Here is an 11,179-nt window from a genome sequence, read left to right as displayed (position 1 = left end):
CGTGCCCCATTCCCTCTCTGCCATAGGAGCACTGGGCACGGCTACGTCAGCTCTGACCAGCCTCCCACCAAGCCCATCGCCTGTGTCCACAAAGGCCCAGCTCCCAACGCCCAGAGGAAGGTGCGAGAAACCTCGCAGGGAACAACGATGGAATAACGTACGGGGGGCGGGGGTGCTCCTTGAAACACCCTGATTTACAATCCTCTCGTAGAACAGCTTCCTACCAGTGACCCTGCGGATGCTGTCGAGTGCACTGGACCCCACTTGTGGGGCAGGAGACAGTGGTGTTAGGCACCCTAACACGTAGGCCAGGAGACAACAGGCAGGTACAGCCAGGGGAGGTACCAGGAACTAACAGGTCATGATGAGCCATGGGCTCAGCTACCGTTCCCAGATAAACGTCTGGTCTTCGGCAGAACCTCGCGGTGTTTGAGTCACAAACGCCCTCACGATGAAAGCAGCAGTGTTCTCCCTGCTTCCCCTTCACCGGTTTAGAGACTCCACGGCCAGAAGGAACCGCTGGATCACAGACATATGGGACTCGAAGGGATCTCGTACGTCACCTAGTCCTGAGGCCGGGCTAAGTAATCTCGCCAGACCTAGGCCACAGCACTCCCCTATATCAGTAATTCCGCTCTGAACCCGAGCAGAGTCTTTCGAAAAAGAGCCCACCGTGATTTTAAAATGGCCAGTGATGGAAAATCCTAACTAAAGATCAATGCCAGCTCTGAGAGAAAGGCTTCTCCCACTTGGCAAAACCACTTCCCTTCAATTATTCCGGTCCCATCATTACCTTACTTACAAGGGAAATATTTGGGATGCTGCTTTCCCAAGCACTGGCTGCTATCTCCCCATCTTAAAACACCAGCCTACGCCTTGGGCCCAGCAAACAAAGCCTGTGCCAGGTTTAAAGGGAACTCAGTTATCTTGATATCTAGGCAGCGAGTGAGTTCAAAGTCATCTCAGCCATGGCACCTGCCTCTCTGCCAACTGCGGTTTTCTGATCACATTTCTCACGTGGCGCCGTCCGTGCTCATGCGGAACACAACACAAACACGAGCGCAGGTCCCGAGGAAACCGCACAACCAGTGAACCTGAAGACATGCAAAGGCACAAAGTAAAACAAGCGAAAAGAGATTCCCCTGCTCTCCCCAGGAGTCTGGCTGGACGAACAGCCAGCGAGATTTCCAACAAAAGTGGTTTGAAACAAACTCTTCAGCCTCTTGACTGTGAAGAGTGCCAGCAGTGAAGGGCAGCCTGTGGTGTTGGCTGGGGGAAGGGGGGTGATTTTCTGTTTATTTACTGGCAGAGTGACACCAGCCCAAGCCCCAGTGTGGACACCAGTTCACTGCTGGCTTTGGCTCTCGCAGTACAGCTGAACACAGCCCGCTGGCTGTACAGCCCAGGCCCGTGAGAGACGGGCCCGGTGCGCGCTCCTAGGAGCTGCTGACTCCCATGCGGGCAGGGCTGCAGTGAAAGGTGACAGCCCCAGGCCTTTCCTGCAAAAGCAGCGTTAACCCACGGCTTCGTGCGGAGTACGGGCGTTACGAGAAAGCGCTCCCCGCGCAGACAAAACCAACGCGAGGAGGCGGAACTGGCGGAGGTGCATGAGGAAAAAGTCACATCTCTGTTCCTCCGTCCGCGCCCCAGCCCTGCTTTGTCCCGAAGCCCCCCCGGGGGGCACACAGGGGCCACTGAACGCCGGTTCATTCCCAGGGCAGGGCCTTCCCAGCCCCCCACCGGAGCACCACGCACAGGCGCCAAACTGGGCCAAGGACGCTGCTCCGTGGTAGGAGATTTTCTGGCACGCCCAGAGCAGGAGGATTGCCAGGCCTGAGCCGGACGCGGCGGCCTCGGTTGTCCGTCCTGGCCACAGCGCTGCTGGCTCGAGTGATAGCTAGCGCGGGCGGGGAGGAGGTCACCCTGCTCGCCCCCACCCCTCCGCCTCGCTCCGGCAACCCTCCGCCGCCACCGCCCCCAGCCCACACGCGCGGGCTCAACGTCGCTGTTCCTCCCCCTCGAGGGTGCGACCCCGCCTCCCCGCTGTGACTCCGCACGGCACGCTCCGGCCCCGCGGCACAGAAAGCCCCACCCCGCACTGGAGCCCCCCGCCCCCCCTGCGCGTGCAAGACCTCGAGCGCACCGGCGTGAAGGTGCTGGCTGTGCGACGTGCCCGCCCGCCACCCACCTGCGTGCCACGCACCTCCCCCGGCACCGGAGCACCCCTGCCCCCCCCTCTCCGTGCCACGCACCTTCCCCCCCGGCACGGAGCCCCCCGCGCCCCCGCACGGAGGCCCCCGCCCCCCCCCTGACGATGCCACTGCACCTCCCCCCCGCACGGAGCCCCCCGCCCCCCTTCCGTGCCACGCACCTCCCCCCCCGGCACGGAGCCCCCCGCCCCCGCACGGAGCCCCCACTGGCCCCCGGCACCAGAGCCCCCCTCCCCCACTTGCCCCCCCGGCACAGAGCCCCCCACTGACTCGTAGCTCTCGGGACATGGCTGCGGGCGGGGGCGGGAGGCTGGGAGCTGCCGAGCGGTAGCGGGCGCGATTATGGCGGCGCCCAGCGACCCGGCCGGTTATAATCCACTTCCGGGTCCGCGCCGCGCGCCTGGCGTGCGTTGTGGACGTCACCCGGGGAGGGGCTTGGCGGAGGGGCGGGGCTGGGAGCCCGGACTGGCCTGAGCTTCTCTCGGGGTCTCGGGAGGGGAGGGGGAGGGGAGGGGCGGGAGGGGTCTAGCTGGTTAGGAGCAGGGGGGCTGGAGCCCGGGACTCCTGGGTTCTCACCCGGCTCAGGGAAGGGAGGAGGGGTCTAGCCGGTTAGAGCGGGGGGGGGCTGGGGAGCCCGGACCTCCTGGGGTTCTTCGCCCCGGCTCAAGGTGAGAGGGAGGGGAGGGGAGGGGAGGGGTCTAGCGGTTTAGTGGCAGGGGGCTTGCGAGCCCGGACTCCGTGCGGTCTTCACCCCGGCTCGAGGGAGGGAGAGGGGAGGGAGTAGGGAGGGAGGGGGGTTCTAGCGGTCTAGAGCTGCAGGGGGGGGCTGGGTAGCCAGGACTCCTGGGTTCTCGCCCCCGTGCTCAGGGAGGGTAGCGGGTTCTTAGCGAGTTAGAGCAGTGGGGGCTGAGAGCCAGGACTCCTGGTTCTTCACCCCGGCTCAGGGAGGGAGAGGGGTTCTAGCGGTTAGAGCAGGGGGCTGGGAGGCCGGACTCTCTGGGTTCTCACCCCGGCTTTCTTTTGTGTGCGGTCAGAGCTAAGGGACGCGGGGCTGCAGCGTCCCTGGAGAAGCAGCTGCTCGGCGGGACCCATGGATCCTTTGGCGCGAAGGGCCAGGCTGGGGAGGGGGCCACAGGGCAGAGGCCAGCTCCCCAGCAGGCAGGGGGTGGTCGCTGTGTATGGAAAGGGCCAGTTGATGGGGTTCCCAGACCGGTGAACCAGCCCAGGGGCTCAGCAGGGCCCCATTGAGCTCCCCCCCCCATCCTGCCCCCCCCCCCCCCTCCACCTGTGTTCTGGGCTCCGGAGGCACCAGCTGCAGAGGGAGCCCAGGGCTGGCTGCCCCGGCACCTCCTGTGTCCCCCTCGCCAGGCAGCTGGGGGGCCCCGGGCTCACACCCCAGACACCCCTCCACAGCCTGGGCTGGGATCGGGTCTCACTGCTCGCCCCCCACCCCTGTTATTCACAGCTGTGTTGCAGCCCCACCCTCTACAGGCTCCTTCCTTTCCTCACCCGAGCTGAGCTCAGCCCAGCCTGCGGCTCACCCTCGGGTGCAGGGCGCCGAGTTGCACCATGGCGGGGGCATGTGCCCAGGGCTGAAATCTGCCCCCTGCCCCGGATTGACCCCCCGCATCCAGGGCCTACGCCAAGCGATTCTGCCCCAGGAGCCTCCCCCTCCGCCCCCGGCTTTGCTGCTGAAGGAAGGGGGGTTTGGGGAGCTAAGAGCCCCAGAAGCATGGTGGGGGGAGGCTGCTGTGTGAACGGCTTCCCCCACGGTGACAGGAACTGAATCTAAGCAGCTCTGGGCTCCCCGCACTGCCCCCCAGCTCTGCCAGTGCCCCTCACCAGCAGCCCCCTGCAATCTCAGCCCCCAGGTGAATGGCCATGTTGTAGTCTGGGAGTTGAGTGGGGGCTGGGGAGGGGGCTCGCAGGTTGGGTTCCTAGGAGGGAGCCCCCAGCCCTCCCCAGAGAGACCAGCTTAACCCCAAGTTGGGAGAAAACCCGGGAGTCCTGGTTCCCAGCCCCCTCCCCCCCCCACTCTAACCACTAGACCCCACTCCCCCGAGAGCCAGGGACAGAACCCAGGTGTCCTGGTGCCCAGCCCCCTCCCCCCAGCTCTAACCACAGGACACCACTCCCCCCAGAGCCGGGAATGGGACCCAGGCATCCTGCTTCCCCTTTGCCCCCCCAGCACTGCATGGGCACGGCGCTGAGACACACCCCGGAGCTCTGTGCTCTCATCCACAGGCCCCAGCAAGCCCTGACCCGGGGCGGGAACAGGCCAGCTGGGCGTGGCAGGTAGCGGGCAGCTGTACCATGGACTCCCTGTACCTGCCATGCGAACACGCCCTGCCCGTGCCTGTGGGCAGCCCCACCTCTGCCAGCCAGTTCCTGGAACAGCACCTGGGGGGTGGGGCAGGGCTCAGATCATGGGGGAGGCAGTTAATGGGGATGAAGAAATGGAGGCTCCCAACCCCCTGCCAAACCCCCATATTGCCTCCCTCCAGCCCAGGAAATAAAAGCCAGGGGGCATCCGAGCTGCCCAGTGGTTAGAGCAGGGGGCTCTGGGGGCCAGGACTCCTGGGTTCTCTCCCCAGCTCTGGGAGGGGAGTGGGATCTGGTGGGTTAGAGCAGGGGGCTGGGGGCCAGGACTCCTGGATTCTAACCCCAGCACTGGGAGGGGAGCAGGGCCTTGTGGTTAGAGATGGGGGGGCTGGGAGCCAGGACTCCTGGGTTCTCTCCCCAGCTCTGGGAGGTCAGTGGGGGCTGGTGGCTAGAACCAGGGAGGATGGGAGCCAGGCCCCAGGCTTTTCCCAGTTGATGCTGTTGGTTAAGGGTCTGGGGCCAGATCCCTGGCTAGTGGTCGCTGGCCCTGCTCCACTGAGATCCCGACCCCTAACCCCACTGCCCCCCCCCAGGCGGCCGCGTTCCCGCCAGGTGGGGTTTTCCAGTGTCGTGTCCCAGATTCCTGATTTCCGCAAGGGAAGTGGGGTTTGCCCAGAGGAATCAGATTGTCCGAGTTCCAGGAAAGGCCACCCAAGCCTGACAGCCGTGGAGTGGGGGCGGGGGGTGCTGATCAGTGGGGCAGAGCACCACTGGGGGTGTAAAGCCCTGGGGAATCCCCACACAGGATAATTCTTTGCCAGGGATTCCCTGTTCCTGATTCTTCCCGCCCCCCTGCCAGGAATCCCCAGCCCCCTAGCCCAGGGGGGCAGGCTGGTGCCCCGCTGCTGTGAGGCTGATCATTACATGCCAAGAGCCATGGCCCAAACCTGCAGCAAGATGCAGCCAGCTCTGGGGTGGGGCATGTCCCCCAGCAGGCTCCCCAGAGACTCCAGCCCCCACACCATGTCTCTCTCCCTCACTTTCAGGGTCTGAAGTGGCCCTGGCAGAGGGATGCAGCCAGCTCTGGGGTGGGGCACGTCCGGCAAAGCGCAGCTCTTTGCAGAGTTCCCCCCACCCCATCCTTGGGGCAGAAGAGGCCCCAGCGCCCTTTGCCCAGGCTCGGAGGCTTTCGGCTCTGCTCCCCTCCTGAGTTTTATGGCAGGGCAGCAGGAGCCGCTGATAAGGCCAGAGTCAACTGCAGTCCCCGGCCAGGAACAGCTTCGAGCAGGGACCACATCAAAGGAAGGGCAGTAAAAGGAACGTGACCAACCTTCCCTCCTCCCCAGGGGGCAGCCTCTGCCCTGCCCTGTACACCCCCTTCCCCTCCCCGAGCCCCAGAACCCAGGAGTCCTGGCTCCCAGCCCCCTGCTCTAACCACTAGCCCCACTCCCCTCCCCGAGGCCCAGACCCCAGGAGTCCTGGCTCCCAGCCCCCCTTGATCTAACCACTAGCCCCCACTTCCCTCCCAGTGCTGGGACAGAACCCAGAAGTCCTGCTCCCAGCCCCTCCTGCTCTAACCACTAGACCCCACCCCCCTCCTAGAGCTGGGGAGAGAACCCAGGAGTCCTGGCTCCCAGCCCCTGCTCTAACCACTAGACCTGCCCCCCCAGGGGCTGCTGGCAGTAGGTGGGGACTGATTGTCATGGTCCCCTGGAGCCCGATACAGAGCTCAGTGTCTCCCCATCAGGGAACCCCGCCAGGTCCCGCTCAGCCTGGCGCTGGGCCCTGGGCCCCCCTGGCTGCAGGCTCATGGGAACAGAAGTGAACTGAGAGAGGAATCTGGCAGTGGTGAGACGCAGGGGGGCTTGGAGCCAGGACTCCTGGGTTCTCTCCCTTCCTGGCCCTGACGTCACTGGCTCCATCCCCCCCGGCGCACAAAAGCAGTTCCCCGCACCCAGCCAGGGCACTGCCCTCCCTTCCTGCTCGAACCGCTCACCTACCCTGGGCAAACACGGGCGGCTGGTTATCAGGGACCTGCCGGCTTTCAGCCCCCGGGCCTTCCCCAGGGGCGGGGCAGGAGGTGGCACTGAAAGCCCCGGCCCCCCCAGCTCTTTGCAAACCTTGGGCCTTAGCCAGCCCCCGCCCTGCCTAGGGCAGCAGTGGTTCCCCAGACCCATCCTGAGCCCCTGAACTGAGCTGGGCTGAGGCCGTGCCCAGCAACATGGGGCACTAGGCTTGGGGGAGGGGGCTGTAATCCCCCCTTCAAAGCACTGATCGACCCCCCAGTGCTCGGCTCCCCCCCTCCCCCAGCAGCTCCCGGGGTAGCTCCCACAATGTTTGCACCAGGGAAAGAAACTTTATTGGTTCCAGACATTTAAAAAAAAGAAAGGACAGACGGACGGACCCCTGGCTTTGCCCAGGGTTATCACAACAGCAGCTGACAAACTGCCACCCCCCTCCACCCCTCCCTGGGATCAGAAACCAGCACCCCTGGGGCAGAGCTTGGGGCAGTTCAGCAGCACACCCCCCGACACGCCCCTTGGCCGGCTGTCCGCAGAGCCCGCAGCCCCCCCCTCCCAGTGGGAGGCACAGGACGCCCAAGGGCACTGCTGGCTTTGAAGGGGTTAAGGCCTTGGGAGGGGGTGAAAGGGGGATTTGTCAGGGGGTCCCCATGCCAGGGGGGGGAGGGGGCTCCTGGCCAACCCCCATTCAGCCAGAGATGTTTTATACTAGTGCAAACATAGCAGTCGGCAGGAGAGGGCCCCACAGACCGGCCCCCACAGCCTGCCCCACACATGGGAAGTTCCAGTCTGTGGCTGCAGCTGGCTCTGACCCCGCCTAGAGACAGCTGGGGGAGGGAGGGCCTGGCTGAGCCCCCTGCAGTATGGACACCCCGTGCCCGGCCATTCCCTTCCACAAAGTGCCCAGCGAGGGGGAGGATTTGCTGGGCCAGTCTAGGGGGGCTGGTTCTGCCCCTCCCCAGTCCAGCGGGGCAATCCTCCTGCAGCGGTTCACTCCCTGCCCCATGCAAACCAAAATCCTCTGCAAAAGGGACTGTGCTGGGGGGGATCCTCCCCCACCCCCGGCCAAGACAGACTGTCCTGCAAGGAGGCAGCTTGAGGGATGAGATTCTGGCTTTCCCCACAGCGGGGAACCAGCCCCTGCTTTGAATTCGGACCCCCTCGATTGGGGAGGCCATGCAGACCGGCAGCCCAGGAGCACAGCTCACATGGGCATGGGTGGGGGAGTCTGGAGCCCGGCACAGCCACCCTGTCTCCATCCCGCCGGCAAACACCCAGTTCAGCAGCCGCCCGGAGGCTCTTGAATCCACACCTGGATCGAGTTGTCTGTTCTCAGCCCAGCCCCCTACACTCCAGAGTGCCCTTCACCCCCCAGCTGGAGGGTGGCCCCAGGGGACACGGAGGTGGGCGGCTACCGCACACAGACATACTTCTTCCACCAGGCCTTGGAGAGCGTCCGCACCTTGCTGGCTGTGCTCCGCGCCTGCCGGCTCCGGGCCTCAGCATGCCGCAGCCCTGCCAGGATGGCCGTGTCGAACACCTCCTTGAGGTTCTGCTGGGTCAGCGCCGAGCACTCCACGTAGCCCACAGCCCCCACTTTCTGGGCCAGCGCCCGGGCCGCCGGCTCGGCCACTGGCTTCTCCCGGCGCCGGGCCAGCTGGATGAGCACCTGGACGTCCTGGCGCAGGTCGCACTGGGTGCCCACCAGCAGCAGGGGGGCAGCGGGGCAGAGCCGGCACAGCTCCGGCACCCATTTCTCCCCCACGTTCTGGAAGGAGGTGGGGGCCACCACGCTGAAGCAGAGGAGGAAGACATCTGCCTTGGGGTAGCAGAGCCGCCGCAGCATGTCAAACTCGTCCTGGGGGGAAGCGGAGGGAGAGCCCCCAGTGAGTGCCTCCAGCCACCCTCAGCTGGACCCCCAGACCCGTCCAGTCCCCTGCCTGGGGGGAGAGGTTATCCCGGTGTCCCTGATACGGGAGCTGGGACCCAAGGAGAGAATCAACTTCCTCAGGGCCACACCTGGAGACAGAGGTGGACCTAGAAATAGAACCCAGGAATCTGGGCTTCCAGCTCCCTCGCTCTAACCACTAGCCCCCACTCCCCTCCCAGAGCAGGGACAGAGCCCCAGTGAGCAGGGGGCCGCAGGGGCAGAGCTGGGCAGGTTCCTTACTTTGCTCAGCACCTCCTGGCTGACGTGCTCAGACGTGCCGGGGGTTTGAACGGTTAAAGGGAGCTCCCAGCTGGCTCTTACCTGCCCCGCTGTATCACAGAGGTGCAGCCTCACGGGGGTGCTGTCCACCTGCACCACGGCTGCAAGGGGAAGAGACTGTTATCCCTGTAGCAAGATACTCCCCCACCCCGGCCCCAGGGACATTACGCTTCTCAAAAGCAGGTCAGTGGCAGAGCTCCCTCCCCCTCTCCTCTAACGGCTACCCCCCGCTTTCAGTGGTGGGACAGAACCCAGGAGTCCTGTCTCCCAGCCTGCCTTGCTCTAACCACTAGCCCCCACTCCCCCCCCCACAAGCCAGGGATAGAACCCAGGAGTCCTGGCTCCCAGCCTCCCCTGCTCTAACCACTAGCCCCCACTCCCTTCCCAGAGCTGAGGAGAGAACCCAGGAGTCCTGGCTCCCAGCCTCCCCTGCTCTAACCACTAGCCCCCACTCCCTTCCCAGAGCTGAGGAGAGAACCCAGGAGTCCTGTCTCCCAGCCCCCACTGCTCTAACTACTAGCCCCCACTCCCCCCCAAGCCAGGGATAGAACCCAGGAGTCTTGGCTCCCAGCCCCTGACACTGGGCTCCAGGGGGAATAAGGGGGGGTCCCATTCAGGGCAGCGGGGCGGGCAAAGCACCCCCCGCCGGCAGCGCGACCTCCGGGGGGACGGACCGTGCGCCCCAGGGAGCGGGAAAGCCCTTGGCAGGCGCCCGGGCCGGCGCAGCGCGGCTGGAGCCCTACCCGAGAAGCGGTCCAGCGCCGTGGGCACGTAGCGGGCCGGGTACCCGTTGGCGCTGTAGCTCAGCGCCAGGCTCGTCTTGCCCACCGCGCCGTCCCCCAGCAGGACGCACTGCAGCTCCAGCTCCAGCTCCAGCCCCAGCCCCAGCCCGGGCCCGGGCCGGTGCGGGGGCACCGGCGGGTACCCGGGCAGCAGCCCCTGCGGGGGCATGATCCGGCCCGGGCTCCTTGCGCGGAGGGGGCGGAGGCCGGAGCCGCGGGGTGTCCGGAGCCTGCTGCGCCCCCGTGCGCCCAGCGCTCCAAGCCGCTGCGCTCTGCCCCGAGCCGGCCTTTATAGCCCGGCTCATTTCCATAGCCCCGCCCCTAGCGGGGGACACGCCCCGCACGCTGTGGGAGGTGGGGCACAAGGGGTGGGGAGGAGGAGTGTCCCTGCCCAGACCCTGGGCATCCAGCTCCCCCTGCCCAGGCACTCCAGGGACCCTGGCTGAGCCGGGCACATGCTGGGCACTGGGGTACCTGTCTCAGCTTCAGCCCCAATACTCCCCCCCACCCCGTGGGCCTGCCCCACCTGGCCGATTCCGCTGCGTGAGACCCTTTGTCACTGCTGCCTGGCCCCAGCCCAGGGACACCCACCACTGTAGCGCATTAATAGAAACCGGTCCCTCTCTACTGAGGAGCAGGGTGGGGCCTGCCCTGAGCCCCCCGCCCAGCACCTTCGGGACACCGCCGCAGACCGTGTCTACAGGGCTTCGCGCTGCCTCCGTGCACCAGGAGCACAAGCAGGAGGAAGCCGGGCGCATGTGCAGAGAGCATCACCTGTTACTGGAAACAGGACAGGGCGCCAGGGCGACTCCAGGGCCAGGTCACAAGGGCTCCAGGCAGGGCCCTGGCTTCAGCGAGCTGCTTATTGGCCCTGCAGTTCCCACACCCAGCCCTAGCGCCAGCTGCCAGAGAGCTCCAGAGCCAGAGATGGGGGGGAAGGCTCAGCACCCAACCCAGCGGGGCCCTGGTCTCAGTCAGGGCAGCTGGGAAGACAGGGGGGCTGATTTTGGGGTGGGGGTCCCAGCTGTTGGTCGAGTTCCTGGGTGCTACCATCATACAGACAATACATCTACAACCTCCCCCCAGTTTTTGGCTGCCTTCCAGATTTTGCAAGGTGAGACCCATGCGCTTGCCCCCCTCCCCAAAGTCCCGTTAGCCCTGGGGCATAGGAAAGGCACCAGGAGAAGGGAAGCCCCCAGCTTCGCCCCAGGTCTCCAGCCTGCTCTCAGCCCCTGGGCCAAAACCCAAAGTGGAGACCTTCCAGCTTTGCTGCCAGTTGCAGCTTCGCTCGAGGGCTGGGGCTCCTGGCAGCTGCAGGCAGCGCAGATCTGAAAGGTCCCAGCCAGCCTGGGCTACAGCAGCAGCCCCTCGGCTCTGATGTTAGCTAATCCCCCACGCCCCCCAGGGAATTAGCAGTGCAGGGGATGACAGCCTCTGGCCCCAGTACCAGGGCAGCCCTAGGGAGACCCCCACATGCCCCCTGCCCTGAGCTAGAAGGGACCTGCCTCCAGGTCTCCTTCAGCCACTGCCTCTGCTGAGCCTGCTGGCTACCCAAACCTCCCCAGGGCGGCACTCGCTTTTCTGCTTTCACTTTGAGCAGGCAGGTGAGAAACCAGCTGCTCCGCCATCCTGCAG

At 65.6% G+C, this 11,179-nt stretch overlaps 1 protein-coding gene across 1 annotated transcript; it reads right to left on the bottom strand.

Moving 5' to 3' along the window:
• Window positions 1-7,798: 7,798 nt before the first annotated feature.
• Window positions 7,799-9,756, bottom strand: LOC116833868 (rho-related GTP-binding protein RhoU-like). Its single transcript, XM_075070601.1, has 3 exons — window positions 9,506-9,756; window positions 8,805-8,863; window positions 7,799-8,411 (listed from the first exon to the last, which is right to left on the bottom strand). The coding sequence occupies exons 1-3, from the start codon at window positions 9,711-9,713 to the stop codon at window positions 7,965-7,967; spliced, it is 714 nt and encodes a 237-aa protein (XP_074926702.1). The 5' UTR covers window positions 9,714-9,756; the 3' UTR covers window positions 7,799-7,964.
• Window positions 9,757-11,179: the final 1,423 nt, after the last annotated feature.

Source organism: Chelonoidis abingdonii, chromosome 11 (genome assembly GCF_003597395.2).
Source record: "Chelonoidis abingdonii isolate Lonesome George chromosome 11, CheloAbing_2.0, whole genome shotgun sequence".
NCBI lineage: Eukaryota > Metazoa > Chordata > Testudines > Testudinidae > Chelonoidis > Chelonoidis abingdonii.
The sequence above is the reverse complement of the archived record's forward strand: the minus strand, read 5'-3'. Positions and strand labels throughout refer to the sequence as shown.